At 48.8% G+C, this 17,567-nt stretch overlaps 1 protein-coding gene across 1 annotated transcript in view; it reads right to left on the bottom strand.

The window, feature by feature from the left end:
* The window catches only part of Zir (dedicator of cytokinesis), a 70,537-nt gene that overhangs the window by 3,857 nt on the left and 49,113 nt on the right, over positions 1-17,567 (bottom strand). Inside the window, 15 exon segments of the mRNA XM_077694210.1 lie at positions 277-417; positions 1,050-1,306; positions 1,397-1,542; positions 1,638-1,728; positions 3,279-3,368; positions 6,240-6,374; positions 7,508-7,639; positions 7,968-8,111; positions 9,069-9,185; positions 11,009-11,185; positions 11,250-11,408; positions 12,063-12,215; positions 12,443-12,577; positions 17,160-17,256; positions 17,422-17,521. Of these exon segments, the coding sequence (XP_077550336.1) occupies positions 277-417; positions 1,050-1,306; positions 1,397-1,542; positions 1,638-1,728; positions 3,279-3,368; positions 6,240-6,374; positions 7,508-7,639; positions 7,968-8,111; positions 9,069-9,185; positions 11,009-11,185; positions 11,250-11,408; positions 12,063-12,215; positions 12,443-12,577; positions 17,160-17,256; positions 17,422-17,521 (2,074 nt within the window).

Genomic DNA, 17,567 nt, shown 5'->3' with positions numbered 1-17,567 from the left:
TGATGGTAATTCTCATGGTTGGCCGGGATAATAGACACTACCTTTTTTTGTTTTTGCAAGCAAATACCAACCTTTCTGGGGGGGAAAAAAAAGAACATCCTGCAGAAGGAGCAGGTAAGGCATAATAAAAAAAAGTTAGAACATAAAAACTGCTAAACATTTAGGCCCCACACAGATACTGTACGAATGAAGCAGAAGGTTTGTTTTTCTGCGCGGTAACGCAACAGTGTTGCAGGGACGGCAGCATGCTCGTCCAAGAGGGGCCCCTTCACTCACCGGAACGGGGAGGCCCCGTTGTTGCGTATCATGGGCAGGAGTCGCTCGCTGAAGCAGTTGTAGTTGCGCTCCAGTTCCTTCTGGTAGTCCCGCTGGTCGGGGCCAATCAGGGTCCGGTTCTTGCGCAGAGCCTCGAAGCACCTGCCAGGAGGAGGAGGAGGAGGTGTGGTTTGCAGTGTGCAGTGTGCTTACAACTTCTTTTCTTTTTTTCACCAGAAAGGAAAACGACTCGACAAAAGGGCCCATCTCCCCGCGAGGGGGACTCGAGTAAATGCGTCGCATAGGGGGTGGGTGTATTGCGTTAACGTTTAGTGTTTGGGGAGTTGGTGGTAGTGAATGCGTTGTATCAGCAGCTTCTTGACGTAGTTTGAATGAGTCAAGGATATAAGGCGCGTTCGTAGCCTCCCATTCTGTGTCGGTTTTGTGGCGCAGTGGGAAGAGCCCCATGTACCTCGCGTTCCGCCCGCAGGGTCGTGGGATCGAAACCAGGCGCCGGTAAGTATTATTTTTTTATATAGTGTAGGGGGAGGGGTGCGGACCTGTTGTTGAGAGCGAGGAGGGTAGCGTGATGCGGGAGAGGAGGAGTGGGGGAGAGGGCGCGGCTGCGCGCTGAGCTGTTGCGGACGCACGGCGGACGCTACATGTAAGTTAAAGAAATGCTCTGCATTTAAAAAGTAAAACAAAGCCGGGTTAATTAAAGGAGTGCCCAATGGAGGCTATAGCCCACAGTGAGACAGCAAGAGAGAGTCGCAGAGAGAGCGGCGCTCGCTCACTTGCGGCTGAAGTCTCGGAAAGCCAGCCGCAGGCGGTGCTGGAGCGGGGAGGGTGCTCGGAGGGGGTCGGCGGCCAGGTCTGCCAGGAAGACGAGGGCCACCTCAAGGGGCCCCTGGTTGACGGTGGTGCCCATGCAGCCCTGCAGCACCATCTGCAGGATCTTGGGGTCCGCGGGGTCCTGCTGGGTGGCCCGCGCCAGCTCCACGGTCTTCTTCTGTACGTCCTCGATGGCCACCTCCATGGGGCGCAGCACCACCTGCCGTGTGGGAGAGAGGAGGCGCCCACATCTGGCTGTCAAAAATGCCCACCGGACAGCAGGAGGAGGAGGACAGAGATGGGGACGTGCCTGCGTCCGCTCGATGACCTGGATGCGCGTCTTGACGTAAGGGAACGAGTTGGCCGTGGTTACTATGGTCTTGCGCTTGAACTGCTCGTGGAGGTCTCCGTGGGCCCGGCCGTCAGTTGTGAACGGGGTGGCGTACACAAAGCGCCCTGAGGGAGGAGGGGAGGACACGGGCAGAATGAGGCCGCACGCTCGGAAAGCATACAGGGCGAAGACTCGATTGGCACCTCTGCAAACGACTTACTTATGTTGTAGTTCTTGTCGAAGTAGGTGACTCGTTCCCGCAGTTCGTACATGTCGAAATAGGGCTCCACGTAGGTTATCTGGATGTACGCCTGCAACGAGGCAGAGTTTATAATCAAGCATTGTTCAGCACAGGTGCAGAAAACACATTTCTTCGTTAAACATTCATTAAAAAAAAAAAGAAACGACAACGAAAAAAGCTACATCTTTAACGCTAAACTCTGTCTTTTATGAGCCAAAAACAGTCAAAGAGAAATGTGAGTTGTTTGCATACGCCTGACCGCAAGCCCACAAATATGGCTTGCATTGCTGTACAGTGCGCGTCAGGCTTGTCTAGGGCAAGCGAGCGCGCGGCTTCTGAGCATGCTGGCGACATCTGCTGATAGTGGCTGGGTTGGAGATAGCTTGTCATTGAGCGTGCGTGGATCTCGGACAGGCTCGGGTCGGTCGCATTATAGCATGGGCCTCTCAAACTTAGAGACGCCACGCCCCACGAGGGGCGCTTTTATTCTGCAGTGCCAATCGTAGGCGGTGACACGGGGTAAGCGCGAAATTTGACACCATGCATTATCAGTGCAGCCGTTACTTAATCGCACAAACGTTTTGACAGAAAGAGCTGCAGTGTGTTCTTGTTGCGTGCTTTTCGTTTGCTAAACATGAGATTCAGAAGATTAGCGGAGGTCGTTTTCTAGCATCGCGTAACCGCCTGATTGGTTATTGCACCGCGACGAACGACGCGTCTATCTGGCCTGTCAACGCTCCCGGCTGCCACTGTGAAAGACAATCATCCCTCGAGGGTGGTGGCGTCTGCAAATTCGAGCGGCACATGCGAAACGAAGACCGGCCTGACCCTGTCCGAGATCGGCGCACGCGCAATGGCAAGCTATCTCTAACCCAGCCGCTATCAGCAGATGTCGCCCGCACGCTCCCAAGCCGCGCGCTCGCTTGCCCTAGACAAGCCTGACGCGCACTGTGCAGGTGCAACGAAAGGTAAACGGAGCACGGCTTTGTGAATTTAGAATAATTTCTATTTTATGCGGCTCCCGCATAAAGTATGTGTGGCTGGATTTTATTTTAGAATGACTTTCTTGAAAAGGCACTTCGGGGTAGTTGGCTAGGTATATGGCGGAGAAATCCCCTCAAAAATCTCCAACCTGTGCTCCGTTTACTTTTTGTTTCACCTGTACATGCAACCACGAAACGATAACAGGGCTACCGAAGACAAGGGGCGGTATTCTCGTGTTTTGTCCATTCTACGTCCGTTTCAAAAGTGTCCGTTTTGAGCAAGCCCTCATTGGCTCAAAGCGAATACCCGGGTGTGGCGCCATGCAAGCACGGCGGAGCTACGAGCCGTGGCTTCTCGGAGCAGACGATTTTTCGTCATTTTGTTGTAGGTTCGCTGGCGGAACAATAAACACATAAAGGATAGTTTAAAATAGGTTTAGTCGCTCAAAATGTGTTTACAAAAACAGTTGCCCAAAAGTCAACCCAAAGCCCTCCTACAACTGGAAGTACGTCACAATCAAACGAACGCAAAACAGACACAAAAGGGACGTTCTCAAAATTCACAAACATGAGAATACCGCCCCAGATCATTTCGTCACGTTTTTCACGCCGACCAAGGAAGAAATGGCGCACGTGCCTTCTCTGGATGAAGTCGCGAGACGTCCACCATGTTGGAGTCCTTGATGACCTCCACATAGTCCGCACCAAACCGTTCCGCGTAGAAGCTCTGTGGAAAAGATCAAGCAGGGAGTATCGCACAAAGACCCGCTAGAATGCCACGCGCACACAGTATGTTTGGAAAGGAGGAAAAGCCATGCGAGTGCGAAGGAATGCACTTCTCAGCAACACCGATGTGAACACTTTCCGCAGCTGTCAAATGCATATCAGAGAAAAAAAAAAAAAGGTAGTGTCTACAGTCGAATCCCGCTACAACGAAATTGACGGGACGTGCGAAAAATTTCGTTGAAGCGAAAATTCGTTGAGGCGAAATCTGCCCCAACACACCACGGAAAGGCCAGAAAAATAGCCCCGTGCGTTTCCGCAACATTGGCAGCATAATACAATGTTTAGAAAAAGGAGTGACGCGCAATAACTCATGTTTATTCGGATAACAAACATACCAATGGTTATCTGTTTTTTCACCACCCAAAGAACGCCTTACGGAGGGGGGTGAAGATATGCAGGCGCAAAACGTATCCCTGTACAACAAGGCGTGCCCACCGAGCTGATTACTTGCAGATAGCTGCTAGGCCGTGGGAAGCCCCCCTCTCGCTTGTGGCAGGAGCAGTGCCGTTATCTTATCCTCTGACAGGGCACGGCAGCTACTGACCTTGGCAGGCAAGACGCGCGCGCTTGCATTTAACAGGACCGCCCGCTCGCGACTAAGATAGGATGACTAGGCTTCAAGACCAAACGCGCAAACATGATTTTCGCTCTTGGCTATGAAGAATGGTAGAAGGAAAATGGCCAGGACAGCTGCTCACAACGCATACATGACGGCACCGCGCCAGCAGCGGAGCACATTCATGCAATTTCAACTGGATACGGATTGGCTGTAGCTCTGGGGCTCCGCCTTGGCGAAGCGGGCCTGCGCCTCGTGTAAAGACGGCCAGCCACATCGTTATCACCATCAAGCAATGGCGTGCGCCTATGAGTTATACGAGTTATTTTTTGTTTTGTTTTGGGTGGCGGTGTGGTCGCAACGCGCATTTTCTAAAGTAAACTAAGCGTCCTGAATGTATAAAAAGTTACAGATAGCTGGCGCTATGCTTGTTTTATTGTCAAATAATTGTGCAAACCCAGCCCAAATCATCGAAAATTTCGTTGAAGCGAAAGCAAGCCTGACAAATGGTTCGTTGTGGCGAGGACTTTGTTGCATTGACTTCTATGGCTAGCTGACGGGGAATTGGAAATATTTCGTTGAAGCGGAAATTTCGTTGAAGCGGCGTTCGTTGTAGCGGGGTTCGACTGTATTATCATGGCAACCGTGAGAATTACTGGCAGACATTCCTCACAGCAGTCGCCTCTCATTGGCTAAGTAGTAAGAACTATGGGATAAATATTCCCCAAAAAAAGCCGTGTTTGCCACCGCCCCTGGAGAGCTGTAGTATTGTACTTGGTTTTTAAACGAGAAGGCTGAGGTTCCAGTCCTACATTGCGATTTTTTTTTTTAACTTTCAGAATTTTTTGGTCATCATGATTTTGGTAATACTTTTTTTTACTCTGGTTTTTACTATATCAAGAGATCGATGCACAGGACTTTTAGAATGGGTTGAATTACGTTTAACATAGGTTGTGTTCTGTGTTGGGCTGGGTTAGATTAGGTCTGTTGCAGGTTGGCTAGATTTGAATAGGTTATGATGCGTTCGGTTAGGTTACGTTAGGTTTGGTGAGGTTATGTAACATTACGTTACATTGGGACGTAATATTATTGAGCAAATTTTAGGCCAGCCAGCTTTTATGGAAACTGCCATGAGAATTTCCCGGAGGTAATTCTCACGGATGCCGTGTTAGACGCAGAAAAAAAAAAGGGCTTACATTAGAGCTACAAAACTAGAATTACACTCAGGATAACTTTCTCTGTCATAGACACTACCTACGAGCCAGCCACTGAAGCAGGGGAGGAAAGTGATGCAGGAGACCAAAACGGAACTGAGTGAAAATGCCTGAGTGAAAATGCTTGGCTTGGCTTGTTGACTCGACTCAATACTCTTATGTGCACTGATATTACCTATGCAATTCAACCTCTGTTTAACACTTTCCCATCCGGGGGAATAGCAGTGATTTTGGGTACTCTAGCAGTGTAGTGGAATAGACTTTATTGTACTCTACCAAACAATATTTTCCCGGTTGAAAAAAATTTGCAACATATAAATGTGTTGTATCAAATTGTAGAAGAGTAAATTTTCTTTGCAGTGGTAAGTGTTTCAAACGGGAATTTTTATTTGAAAGAAAAAAGAAAGCTGCACAGAAAAGTTTTGGGACAAACAAAAAAAAATAAACAAAAACATTGGTGTTGCCTCACACATAAAACAAAAATTTTAAGATATACATCGTGAACATATGCCAGTGCAAAAGCCCTGCAAATATCAAGTGCCTAATTGTGAAATTCCTTGACTTAAAAAAAAAAAATGTTAGCGCTAGTGGGTTTCGTGCCACTGTACAAAGCAGTTCCTTGAAACACGGTTTGGCCACACATGCATTGCAGAAAACATTGGTTTTCTCCTCCACTCTTCTTTGTTCATAGTACAATTTATAGTTTCAATCTTTTGGCATTTTCTGGGGCTTGTGTTGAACAGGGGTACCAGTTTCTCGGTGGGTACAGCACACTGTCGCTATCGGTGCTGAAATCCAATGATGAAAAGTTGTCCTCGCAGTCAATGCTGCTAATGCCATCCAAAAAGTTTCAACCTGCATCAATTTCCATTTTGCGGTTGGTTGAGCGCAACAACTCTTCATTTCCCTGGCCCTGTTTGAAAGGCAGAGCTGGAGTTTAGAATCAAAGCAAAATGCCACATGTCACGAGGGGCAGGATGATATGTGCGTGCACAGAAACCAAATTGGGAAGGGATTGTCCTAAAAACACGGCGGTTCCCACCTCAAGACGGTGGGAGATTTCGGGCAGCTTGGTCAAGGTGGGCTCCTTGTAGATGAACTCCTCGCCGTCCAGGTCTCCGAACCGCGGTCCGTAGAACCCGACACGGAAGTATGTGCCAAATACTCTCTTGCCAACCTGGGCAGGGAAAGACGCCGCCCTGTGAGTTGGCTTCAGTGATATTTATTTCTGCAACTGCCCACCCACAGGGTCTCACTCCTGAAGTAAAAGTGTTGCTGAAGTTTCGAAGCAAGGAACTTGGCCCAAAAAGATGGTAAAACTTACTCCCCGTGCTAACCACATTCTACTGCTTGAGGTTCAAATTTCCTTCATGTGAGCTCAGAAACACTCCTTGAATCTATGCAACTACATTCACTGCATGCAATTCAATACAAAGTAGAATGACGATAAAGAATATCATTATGTCAATGCAGCTAAAGTATACATACGAATCATGCTGTTAGGCACTAAAATGTAGAGGAGTGCGAATACTGGAATATTCAAATAACACTTCTGCAAATAATTCAATTTGCTAATCAAATATCTACAACAGTCCGGTTTACTTATAGAAATATCCAAGTGGAAAGGAAATTACTTCGCTGTAACCGATAATTGTTATAAGCAGGTTGTGCCATGTTTTTGTGCCAAATTTTTCATGCCTGCAAAGTGCTTGCTTCGGAGGTGCTGTCTACTCATTGCCTATTATTGCAGTTCAGCAACTCACAGGAAAGTCGTTTTTCAAATGCGTATCATGCCCCCTCCGGATTCCCGAAATAAAGCCTCATAGTGGTTCGGCGACTGGACTGCTGCAAATGAGAGTTGAAAAACGCGTTCTTTGGGTTGAAAAGAACGCCATGACTCGCGAACCTGTGAAGCAGCTTCTGTTTTTGCACAAAAACCTGCAAAAAATCGAGGCCTATAAAAAAAATTTTGGTATTCAATATTTGATTTGATATTCAGCTTTTTTTTTCTAATTTGATTCGATATTCGATTTTGAAGGTTACTATTCGGTATTCAAACACCCCTACTCAAAAGATGATGTTGTAATCATCACACCTGTCTTTAAATTTTAACGAGTACCACAATCTAAGCGATCTGTTCAGTCAGAATTCTTACACAGAGATAGAGGCTAAAAATACCTCGATGTGCCTGTACCTTACGAATGATGAAAGGAGTTTGAACAAGTGGACATCCACAAGCGCAACAAATGTAGGCCCCCACTAAGTGCGACAAAAGCCCGCTTTCACCGTCGACCAGCATTTCAGACTCACCAGTTGGTCGACTTTGGTGAACGCCTCGTGAAGCTTGTTGTGAATGTTGGCCAGCTTCTTGTAGTCCCTCTGTGCCTCTGAGATCGGTATGAGGATCTTGTAGACCTCGTTGGTTGCCTCGTACATGCCAGCCTGTAGATATGGATGCAAGGCACCATGAACGAAGATGCTGTTGCAAAATAGTAGCTTTACCAACCGCAGAATTACGTCAAACTTTGCCAGCACACTTTCTTACATGTTACCAGTGTTCTACGAGCAAAAAATTGTTTTTCCCCCAGATTCTGTATGAGCTTATTTTTGCTTTGGATGTCAGTGCTCACAAAAAGTCACTAACTCATCATGCTGTCCTCCCACCATTTTTAAGTTACATAAAGCGCCCGCCAAAAAGCCCATCCATCTTTTCTTTTCCTCCTTTCCTTTTTGTGTCACTGCCGTGAGCACAAACTCAAGGACGACTCACCAGCGAGAAAGAGTTGGCAGCCTGCTCAAGCAAGCCAACGAGGCCGTTCTCAGTGAAGTACTTCCCGGTGCAGATGCCCTCCTCGTCGGGCGAGAGCACGTCGTCCGACACTGCGCTCTCTTCCAGGATGTTCTGGGAGACGTTCTGCGAAGCCGGGGGAAAGCTCAGTTCGATGCAGTTACGACATCGGGTATATTAGTGCAAGCAGAGCCTAGGGCCAAAGGTGCTTAAAGTGATCTTCCGAGTTTTCGGTAAACTGCAGCTCCATCCCAGCAGCATGATGTGAACACATGCGAAAGGGCCTAGCCTGAGTTCAGGCACTGAAATAAACGTTTTTTAAAGCAAAGCTTTCTTGGTATCACTGATGGATACCTAAAATGCACTGCAGAAAAGCTAACTTCACACAAGGGGGAGGCCACATGATGATCATGACACAAGAAAACGTCTCCCCAAGGTCAGGATAGAACCTGGGTCCCTGACATTATGAAGCCGACATTTATCCGATTGCGCTATTCCGACATGGTTTGAAGCAGTTTATTTTTTTAAAAGCAAATCTGAGCGTTTCGCTTTGAACGACGACAATGGCTAAGTGGGAGGGGGGGGGGGGGAGAGAGAGAGAGAGAGAGGAGAGAGAGAGAGAGAGAGAGAGAAGAGAGAGAGAGAGAGAGAGAGAGAGAGAGAGAGAGAGAGAGAGAGAGAGAGAGAGAGAGAGAGAGAGAGAGAGAGAGAGAGAGAGAGAGAGAGAGAGTGAGAGAGAGAGAGAGAGAGAGAGAGAGAGAGGAGAGAGAGATTTGTTTGCTGTTGTCTCGGTTTTGGACTTTCACTCACAGGCAGTTTGCACATTGATTGTTGGCACTTGGACTTCGATTCTCAGCCGGCTTACACTTTCAAATTTGGCACTTCGCCATTTCATTTTCGCATGCAAGAAAGCTTCGTGTTCTAACCATCGTCATTACACGGAGGGAATGGTTCATCTTTGTCTTCTTCTGTGACCCTTAAACCACATCTCCCTGGCACATTTACACAACAACACATTGGTTTCCCGAAACGCCCCCTGCTGGCAATCAGCACATGAAAGCACAGCAGCACAGTGCAACAGACCTCGAAGGAGACGCATCCAATGGGCAGGTAGGGCTTGTACTCCAGCATATGCAGGTATTCGGCCACCAGGGCAGCCGAGTGTACGAGGCAGTGGGCAGCTTCTGCATGGTTGCCTCTCTACATGGGGGAGGGTGAGGAAGCGGAAGGTCAGTTAGCGAAGGATCAGAAGCGCAGTGCTGGCAGGCAAAGAGGAAACCACATACACACTACAGGGGTGAGACAGCCCAAAGAGATTTCGGAGCAGTTTTCGGAGCAACAAAATTTCGATTATGGAGCAGAAGGATCTTGATTTGGAGCAGGTAGGGACATTTAATACATCGTCCTGTGAGCTTAAAATAATCATAATTTCAGCAATTTGAAGGGTCAAGTACACATTCCAATTAGTTTTGAATACACAGAACACTCAAACATCCTTACGCGAAAGAATTTTTTAAGAGTATCACAAAGTTCTAACTGCACTATCTTTTTTCTAACTAGTGATATTGTGTTGCGAATGTACGCAACACTGACAACAAAACTGCGGTTAACATTATCAAATTTAAGGGCTTCGCAATTGTGGTGTTTTTTTACCGTTTCAATGCTAAAATTGTTATTTTTGTAATCCCAGGCTGCGTTGTACGAACGAGTGTAGTCACGGCAACAGTTGAGCAACTTCGAGGTAATGGTCGTAGCCCAACCAGCCTACCCGTTGCAGTCCGTGGGGCGCACGTCCACCCGGTGATCATTTGAGTAGCTTTACTGTTTAGCCACCTAGATTTGGGCATTAAATTTCACTTCGCATACATCAAGTGTTATTAGTCGTGTGCTATGGCAACCATGCAGTCCTGCAGCTATTGGGCGCTGCCTGGACAGGTCGCGGCGCCGCAGCGCAGCCCGCAACTTTCGTGCCGACCGTTCCCTCCCGAGTTGAGGCTCGCGATCCCGCTTCAAAGCACAGCAACACCTCAGCATTTTATAACACCACAACGAGCCAAAAAGTTCAATTCACGAACCCGATTATAGATGCACGCACCACGTTTCGCACTCAAGGACAAACCACATCGAAGTCGTAGGCCCCACATTTCAAAACTTTTTTATGAGCCGCGCAACTTCTCGTATCTCGCACCAATCTCAAACCATATCCCCGCGTTAACGTCACTGTTCAGAGTCACAATTGATGGAATGAATAGACTGGAACCCAGCTGATAGCGTAAAATAAACCAGGGAAAATATCGGCGATACGCAGTGAGCGCGTGAAGTAGGCAGTAGCAGGCAGATCAGGCGGCGGCCATGTTTGTAGCCACAGCGATGCCTAATCTGGAAGGCCGTTTCAGCGAACCCGGACAGAAAGCCAATCGTGTTTTAAAAGCTATCGTTTGCTTCATTTCAGTCTTTCTATTTTTGCCATTTCTGTGTTTGCAATTGACCGACAATAAAAGCGGTCACCGGGATGCGGGAGGCTTTCGTCCCCGCCGGAACTGACATGAGCATCAAAATCCGTGCCTTTCAGGCTCTTCTGGAGCAGTTTGGCGCAATTTTTGCAATTTTCATGCTTTTGGAGCAGCTTGGCGCAGGAAAATGGAATTGCATCAAAAAGGCGCAATATGCGCAGCTGTCTCACCCCTGACACTATCATGGCTGCATTAGCAAAACTCTTAATCTTAAACGTACAAAACTCAAAAACGAGTTCTAAAACAGGGCAGTACAATTCGGCCGGGAAATGGAGGCTACAAAATGTCGCCCATATGGAGGCAACTGCAGTAGAGGTGGATTCAGCAGGATTTCGTGCACGCTAAAAGAAATAAATGCCAGGCAAAACCGGGGTTCTGCATAGGGGATCAATACTATCATAAGTTGATAAGGCCGACTTTACAGGGAATATGGCTCCACAATTGCACACACCAACACCACCAGAGGCCAAACAAAAACAAAAGAAGGAAGGAAGGAGGGAGTGGGCGTGCCTCGGTGTGCTTCTGGGCCATGTTGGCGAGCCAGGTGAGCCGCAGGTCGGGCGAGTTCTGGTAGCCCTTGGCGATGCGGTACATGAGGTCCAGCAGCATCTCGGGGTCCTCCTGGAACTCCTTCATCTTGACCGTGTCCGACAGGATCATGTGCAGGTTGAACACCAGGTCCCGCACCTGGGCAGATGGAGAGGGGGCACGTCACGCATCACGCACGCTCCGAGAGAGGTTTCCACCCCACCTGCTCGGGGAAGGTGGTCTCCTGGAGCTCGGCGTCCTCCTCGGCATAGACGAGGATCGTCTTGAGGGACTTGCGCAGGAACTCCTCGTTGAAGCTCTGGCTCGTGCCCACCAGGGAGCTCAGCGACATGGTCACCTGCATCTTCACGCGGGCAAAGTTCTGCCCCGCACAAGGCAGAAGCTCTTGTCACTCCTGAGGCAATGGCCCGTAAAGGTTGCATCTATGCAGAATATGCAGCAATGCAGTATAGACTCCAGATTACGGCACGAATGCTACGACGGTACAGAAAATGTATCGCCAGCACTCCTCTACTGCTCTACTCTACTCTACTGTGATGATGTCGAGTGAATTTCTCCAGACGTCACTAGATGCAACGCAGAAAAGTTTCAGCCGTATAAATTCTGATTCAACATTCACCCCAGTTCTAGAAATTTATTACACAGGCGGTGCAACTCCCCATCTCTAAGGTTGTCTCACATAACTTGACATGCTGAAAACTTCTTGCCAACCATGTCCCTGTCTGAAAAGGTACAAGTGCGCCGCGCACAGAGTGCGACGTCAGTTGTAAATTGTAATGCTCTGGTCTGAACCCTGAACCTTACACACAAACCCACTCTATAAGCTGAACACACAGCGCAACAAACGCACTCTCATGCCCTTCTGCAGCGGGCATGGCGCCGTCTAATAGAAACTGCGCTCGGCTCAAATGGGTTAACCCCCGAGCTTCTCAGCAACTCGCACTACTCTAAAGCCAAGTGGTCCTCACTATCCAATGAGCAGGGGAGCTTGGCGAGAAAAGAAGGGGGGACGCACGTTTCCAATCTCGAAGTTCTGCCGCATGAGCAGGTAGAGGGATGCGGACGCCTGGGAGCGGATGCTGCTGATGCAGGAGCTGCAGTGCCTCAGGAGCAGCAGACACAGGTCAGCGCACTGCTCCGTCTCTTCCTCAAAGAGAAGCTCGGGAAACTGCACGGCGGGGATAAGGAGGAGGAGCTCCCTTGAGAAGGCATATCCCAATTTCAACAGGGGAGTCTCCCAACTTCAACAGGGGAGTTCACTGCAAGTGTTCGTGAGCAGACAAACTGAGCACCAAGATCCCAGCCACCAGAGTGGAAGATGAGTTGAAGTGATTGAAATACAACTCGCCCCATACGAAGGAGAATGCCCGTGAATTTGGCCCATGCAAGCAGTACCTTGAACACGAGCGAGCGCTGGGTGGCGAAGAGGTTCTGCAGCACCAGCGTGCTCTGGTTGCAGTCCAGGGCGTGAAGCAGGACCCGCAGCACTGTCCCCAGCACACTCTGCTGCGAGTCGGACTGGGACACCACCTGGGGAAGCGGCAATGGCGAGGGGAAAAAAGTTCGCTTCGCAGCGGAAAAAAACCCATGCGGGACAAAAAGACGTCGTCGCTGCTTCGACTGCCTTTACTGTTCAATCTCAAGTCTTCACTGACAGGCACGCGCCATGCCTCAAAGTCATTATCCACGACGTAGAGGGACTCTGTGAACTGAATCAGCAATGCTCAGAATGAATACTAGTCAAGTCCACTCATAACAATATCCAAGTGCCAAGGAAATCCCATCGTTATAACAGACAATTGTTATAAGCGGGTTTCAGGGGGGAAAAAAGAAAAACAGAGCTCAAAACGTTTTATTCGCACGCAAGCGAGGTCATACTACCAATAATTTGGAGAAAAGAAGCCATAGAAGTTTCTTTGCTGCACATGAAGGTGGCGCACATCTTTTACTGAGAAGCAGTATTACCTCTAACCAGCCAAAAAAATTTTCGTGTCCACACTGTGGGGACCCTTGTTTCCCTACACTTTGCCTGCACATATTTTCGCGAGCTGGGAGCCGCCATTTTGGGCAGCTGGCGCATCACGTGAGTCGTGACCTGTTCGTGACCCCATGCGACTCGCCAAACCAGCTCGCCGCAAACGTGCGTGGGAGGGCGCGGGGGAAGAAGGACCAGTTTATCACATTCCTTCTTGCCACCTTCTCCCCAACCACGGGAAGACCTCCTCTCCCCCTCGAGCAGACCTGCGGGACGAACGAGCGTTCCGCTGGGAGTCGACTGGGCGCTTTGGTCGGAATTGGTTGGCTCGGCAGTGCCTGCTCCGAATGCCCCGATGACGGTGAACCCAGTTGGCTCCACGGGACTCTGCTAAGAGATTCCGTCCTGACCGGTCGCAAGGGATGCCTCCCCCGCTCCCGTGACTGCGATGACAGATATATATCGAGGTCCGAGTCCCACAGCTTGAGCGAGCGAACGGAGCCAGTGTCTCCCCACAAGCGATAGCCGTGTTGTCTGGTACCTGCCCTGTATCTGCCAGGCAATAAGGCCTCACTTTGGATTGCCGGAGTCTGCCTACCGTATGTGAGTACCTGAACCCATGCGTGAGTCTTCGGATTCCGCAGGGGCTAGTGTACAGTGCGTAGCACTTTCTCTAGCGAAGCTAGCCGGGGTCCTCTACTATCCCGTACATTAGACCACAGCATCAGCAGAAAACTCCCAGGCTACTACTGGCTACACCCAGGCTACACAAATGATCTACTGGCACCACCAGGGATCGAACCTGGGCACAAAGAGAAGCGGAGCGTGTGCCTGTCGTCTTGCCGACTAAGCTATGCCGCACTTGTAAAGACGGGGAGACCATAGAGTTTCTTACTGTATACACTATAGAAAAATGTGGCACTAGAGTCTATGCGGCTCACATCAAGGCCGTCTGTGTCATCATGGGCCCATCATTATACCATGCGCTCGCCTTAGTTTCATCATTGGCTTGGATTGAAACGGTTTAGTTGCCATATATTCAAACATAGTGCCACAAAAACACAAATAATGGTGTTATTATATAAGTGGAAAATAAAACACGCTGTTTTAAAGCTAAGAAAAAAGGAAGTAAAGTGTATTTTTGTCGGAACGGTTGTGCCTACTATTCTGCAGGCCAATCTGGTAGTTAACAACAATTAAAATATTTCTGGCGAAACTCATTAGAGACTCTCATTTTATTAATTTTCCCATTATTTCAAATAATAAGTTGTTTGAAAAGCTTAGAAACGTTTTGAGCGTGCCTATGAAAATGTCGCTTTCGTGGTGAACCGGTGCACCGACTGCCAACTACAGTTTAACAAAACTTGCTGCTGAACGAGTTGGTGCATACTTGAAGAAAAAGGAAAACGTGGTGTTAATCAGTCGTGATCGAAGACAAGATATGGACAGCCGCAGGCGCCTGTATCTGTCGTATCTGGTCTTTGTCGAAGTACATTTGGTTTTTTTTTTTTTTTTTTCGTCAGCTACAACTTTTGCAGTGGCATATTACCCGCTAAGTCAGAGGTTCCTTCTACTCCGGCATGGCCAACATTAGGTACGATCAAGCACTGCCTGCTCTTTCACCAAGCACGCAGTTGCACGGCTCACAGCTTTCACAGAACAGGGAGCATTTCGGCTACCTTGTGGCTCGTAGACATGTTAAGGCATAGTAAAGGAAGCAAATCCAAAAAACTGCTGAAGAATCCAGTTGTCATGCCAAGCCCAAACCAGAAAGGGGGGTCTTACAATAACCTCCCACGACGACATGGATTCCCAGCTTCAGTTTCCTCTCTAGTATACTTACTAAGAAACTCTATGCGGGAGACAGACGGCAGTTTGGATTCAGCATCTCGGGAGGGGGAGGGCACTTATTGGAGGTGACACATGAAACAAGAGTGAAGGAGAGGCAGTGAGAGAGATGACGCCACAGCCGCGTGTGTCGCCTTCCTCCTCACCCTTCAAAAGACTCTTTCTCCACTTTCTTTCTGCCAACGCTGCTGCGTTCGGGACTCCTCCCCCGTCCCAGGTAACGGCTGGCAGTGTCTGGTTTCCCTCATTGTAGAGCCGCATGGGTAATCGTTGTGGGTGTCGTTTACATTTTCACAGTCCAACCACCTTCACAGCGTGGATTGGAGCCACTTTTTTTTTTCAAGAGCAATCTGTAGGTGCTTCACCTAGCTGAGCAAAGGGTCCTTGGCAGAAACAAAGGCTCTGAGGGACTTAGTACAATACATAGGTCATTGTATTATGCACTGGGCCTCCTGCAACGATGCTACCTGAGTAGGCTGTGCAGCCACATCACCACAGTCGTCACTGTCACCGCTGTCCACAGCGCTAATCCACGCAACGATCGCCTCTTCTGTGAGGCACCCGGACATTTCCAAAACATTGCCCCTGACTTCCCTTCCGCAGTAAAATGGTGGCAGTTGAAAAGGCACCCAGTCAAATTCTAAGTGGCGCGCACGTGTCACAACAAGCAAATGCATGGGTGGTGCGAGTGGCCGCGGGAACAAGGCCAAAGCGGTGGCGCTGGGAGGTGGGTTCAGAAGGAAAACTGCTCCCCTCCTTCCCCTCCTTCTCCTCTCGCTTCCTCGTAAGTGGCACAGTCGACTCATTTTTAAAAGGTGGACGGGATGCAAGTCGAGGGCAGTGCAGAGAGCCGGCAGCAGCTCGCATTTTTGGTGCACACTGTAACTGGATTCAAACGCTATATCTGATATTACGGCACTAGAGCATTGTAATAAGCAGTTTGTTTTACCATAGAACGCATACAAAAGTGGACGATGCCATGTTGTTCATTGTTATATCTCATATATTGTTGTAAACGGTATCGTTATAAGTGGACTCGACTGTATACAGTCTAATCCCGCTACAACGAAGTCTGCTTCAACGAAACATTTCCAAGTCCCTGTCAGCTAGCCACAAAAGTCAATGCAACAAAGTCCTCGCCACAACCAACCATTTGTCTGGCTTGCTATCGCTTCAACGAAATTTTTGATGATTTGGGCTGGGTTTGAACAATTATTTTACAATAAAATAAGCATAGCGCCAGCTATCTGTAACTTTTTATACGTTCAGGACACTTAGTTTCACCGAAAACATGTGCGGTGCGCCCACACTGCCACCCAAAACAAAAAAAAAACTCAGGTGGACGCCATTGTGTGATGGTGATAACGATGCGGTGGGCCGTCTTTATACGAGGTGCAAGCCAGGTTCGCCAAGCCGGAGCTATAGCCAATCCATATCCAGTTGAAATTGCGCGAATGTGCTCTGCTGCTGGGCTGCTGGCATGGCTGCTGGCGCAGCGCCGTCATGTACGCGTTGTAAGCAGCTGCCCCTGCAGTTTTCCTGCTACAATTCTTCAAAGTCAAGAGCAAAAATAATGTTTTCGTGTTTAGTCTTGAACCCGCGTCATCCTATCTTAGTCGCGCGCGGGTGGTTGCGATAAATGCAAGCGTGCGCGGCTTGCCAGCCAAGGTCAGTCGCTGCGTGCCTAGTCAGAGGATAATTAAGATAACGGGGCCGTTCCTGCCACAAGCGAGAGGGGGGCTTCCAACCGCGTAGCAGCCATCTGCAAGTAATCAGCTCGGTGGAAACGCCTTGTTGTACAGCAATACGCTTTGCGCCTGCATTTCTTCACCTCTCTCCTTCTCCTCAGTATCGCGCTCTTTGCGTGCTGGTAAAAAAACAGATAACCGTTGGTATGTTTGTTATCTGACTAAACACGACGTTACTGCGCGTCACTCTTTTTTCTAAACATTGTATTATGCTGCCAATGATGCGGAAATATACCTTGCTATTTTTCTTGCCCTTCCGTGCTGTGTTGGGGCAGATTTCGCCTCAACGAATTTTCGCTTCAACGAAATTTTTTGCACGTCCCGTCAATTTCGTTTTAGCGGGATTCGACTGTACAAGTATTATTTGGGGTTAACGACGTAAATAAGGCCTGCATACTTCTGTGACCCCTTCCTGCGTCTTTTTTTTTTTTTTTGACAGATCCCGGAAGCAATACAAAAGATGCGAATAATCCTCAAGAAAACTAAACGAACAACTGCATGAGCATACATGGTTAGCCAGACAAATCCGCTTTCAACGTACCTGTATTATCAGCTCCAGGACATCAAGGATTGTCATGGTCACCTCAGTCGACAGGTTCCCCTCAATGTGGGCATCCATCTCCACCTCGATCTTGGGCCTGGAAAGTAAAATCCGGCTCAAAACGAGTTCTCCAACCCAAGGGCCCCCAGCTCAGGCATAACACTTCAAAAAGTTCAGTTCCCAATTTTTCCAATGCGCTCATATGAATTCCGAGCTGCTTGTCCTTGGCGACACACGTGGCCTAAGGACAAAGCTACCCTACCTGTCGTAGTTATCCGAGCCGTGCCGCCACTGCGTCTGATCCTTTCGCCACCTCAGCCGATCCCCCTGCTGTGTTGGTGCCTGTGGTGCGCCGCTACGGTCTGAGGGTAAACGAGAGTTGCTCGGTTAAGGCAAGCCAAGACGGCA

This window comes from Haemaphysalis longicornis, unplaced genomic scaffold (assembly GCF_048455015.1).
Source record: "Haemaphysalis longicornis isolate Haplotype H1 unplaced genomic scaffold, Haemaphysalis longicornis Haplotype H1 scaffold_12, whole genome shotgun sequence".
NCBI lineage: Eukaryota > Metazoa > Arthropoda > Arachnida > Ixodida > Ixodidae > Haemaphysalis > Haemaphysalis longicornis.
The sequence above is the reverse complement of the archived record's forward strand: the minus strand, read 5'-3'. Positions and strand labels throughout refer to the sequence as shown.